The sequence below is a fragment of the Sinocyclocheilus anshuiensis genome, unplaced genomic scaffold (assembly GCF_001515605.1).
Source record: "Sinocyclocheilus anshuiensis isolate Anshui unplaced genomic scaffold, SAMN03320099.WGS_v1.1 scaffold288, whole genome shotgun sequence".
NCBI lineage: Eukaryota > Metazoa > Chordata > Actinopteri > Cypriniformes > Cyprinidae > Sinocyclocheilus > Sinocyclocheilus anshuiensis.
Genome location: NW_015558570.1, coordinates 701326 through 702684, shown reverse-complemented (window position 1 = coordinate 702684; position 1359 = coordinate 701326). Strand labels below are relative to the sequence as shown.

At 33.0% G+C, this 1359-nt stretch overlaps 1 protein-coding gene across 2 annotated transcripts in view; it reads left to right on the top strand.

The window, feature by feature from the left end:
• The first annotated feature begins 290 nt into the window (after positions 1 to 290).
• Positions 291 to 1359, top strand: part of rlig1 (RNA 5'-phosphate and 3'-OH ligase 1) — a 3348-nt gene continuing 2279 nt past the window's right edge. Inside the window, exons 1-2 of one of the 2 annotated variants that reach the window (XM_016475183.1) lie at positions 291 to 566; positions 929 to 1043. In XM_016475183.1, coding sequence (XP_016330669.1) covers positions 477 to 566; positions 929 to 1043 — 205 coding nt within the window. In that variant the 5' untranslated portion in view covers positions 291 to 476. Of the gene's footprint in view, positions 567 to 925; positions 1044 to 1359 lie in introns of both variants that reach the window. The other variant, XM_016475182.1, reaches the window with a different exon arrangement.

The window sequence follows — 1359 nt, the reverse complement described above, 5'->3', positions numbered from 1 at the left end:
AACGCAAAATTTCTCCAAATCTATTCAGATGAAGAAACAAACACATATACATCTTGATTCGATAATTACTGAGAGTAATTTGATTTTAACATGGCAACCCGCTCCATGAAGATTAAAGCATAGTACTTAAAGCACTATTAATTTATTTATGTGTGAAAACATTTTAAAATAAACTTTTAAAAAATACAGAATAAAGTCGCAATGACCTTTTTTTTTTTGTTGTTGTGTTTTAGCTCCGAGATAGATGCTCATCAAACCTGCTTACTATAAAAAAAAAAAAGTTCACTCTCCGTTCCACTAGATGGCGACAAAGATCATCTTAACATAACAGACTACAGAATGAGAGGGAGGAAATCTGAACAAAATAGCACTGGGCGCATATGAATGGCTGATCTGAAAATGTGTTGATATCGTCAGTCCATATTCAATCTGTGAAGCAACACACCCCGTAATAAAGCTGATTATCAGCAGCGACAATGCGGCGTCTGGGTTCAGTGCAGCAGAAGGTCCCATGTGTTTTCCTGACGGAAGTGCGAAACGAACCATCCAGAAAACGCGACTGTCAGGTGGGTAAAATAAAAAATGTTTGTGTACGTGTTACTCTCATGATCAAAACCCTAGAAACATTATGAATGCATTACAATATGGCGCATGCCTACTGTCAACGTCATTATTTTTAATTAATGTTTTCATTATTATTTTAATCAGTGCATTGCACTGAGAAATTGACTCAAAGCAATATGCATATCGAGTCATAAGTATATTTATAAAGCCCATTTAAAAGCAACAGGGCTGATCTAAAAATGCCATACAATAACAAAACATACTAAAAAATAAATGAATAAAAATGCACGGGTAAAATGCACCATGCATTGTATATTTATTAGATTGAATTGTTTATTAAAAGATTTTACTCATTCTGCAGCAGTTTCAGGTGGTGGCCACTGAGAATGTGAACCCTGCTGCTCTTGAATCAGATATTCACTGTGCAGTAGCAACTGAGAAGATTGATGGGACATGCTGCTATGTCACCACATACAAAGGTATAATCTGTGGCTATAAATTATTGGGTTGATAAGATTTTTTTTAAAGTTTTTTGAAAGAAGTTTCTAATGCTCACAAAGGCATTTGATCAAAAATACACTAAAAACAGTAATTTCGTTAAATAATATTACAATATAAAATTTACTTTAATATGTAATTTATTGCTGGCAAAGCTGTCGAAGCTTATCCTTTAGAAATCATTCTAATATGCTGATTTGCTGCTTCAGAAACATTTATTATTAATATCAATGCTGAAAAAACTGCTGCAAAATAATATTTGTGGATTTTTTGTAACATTATTATAAATGTTGCATA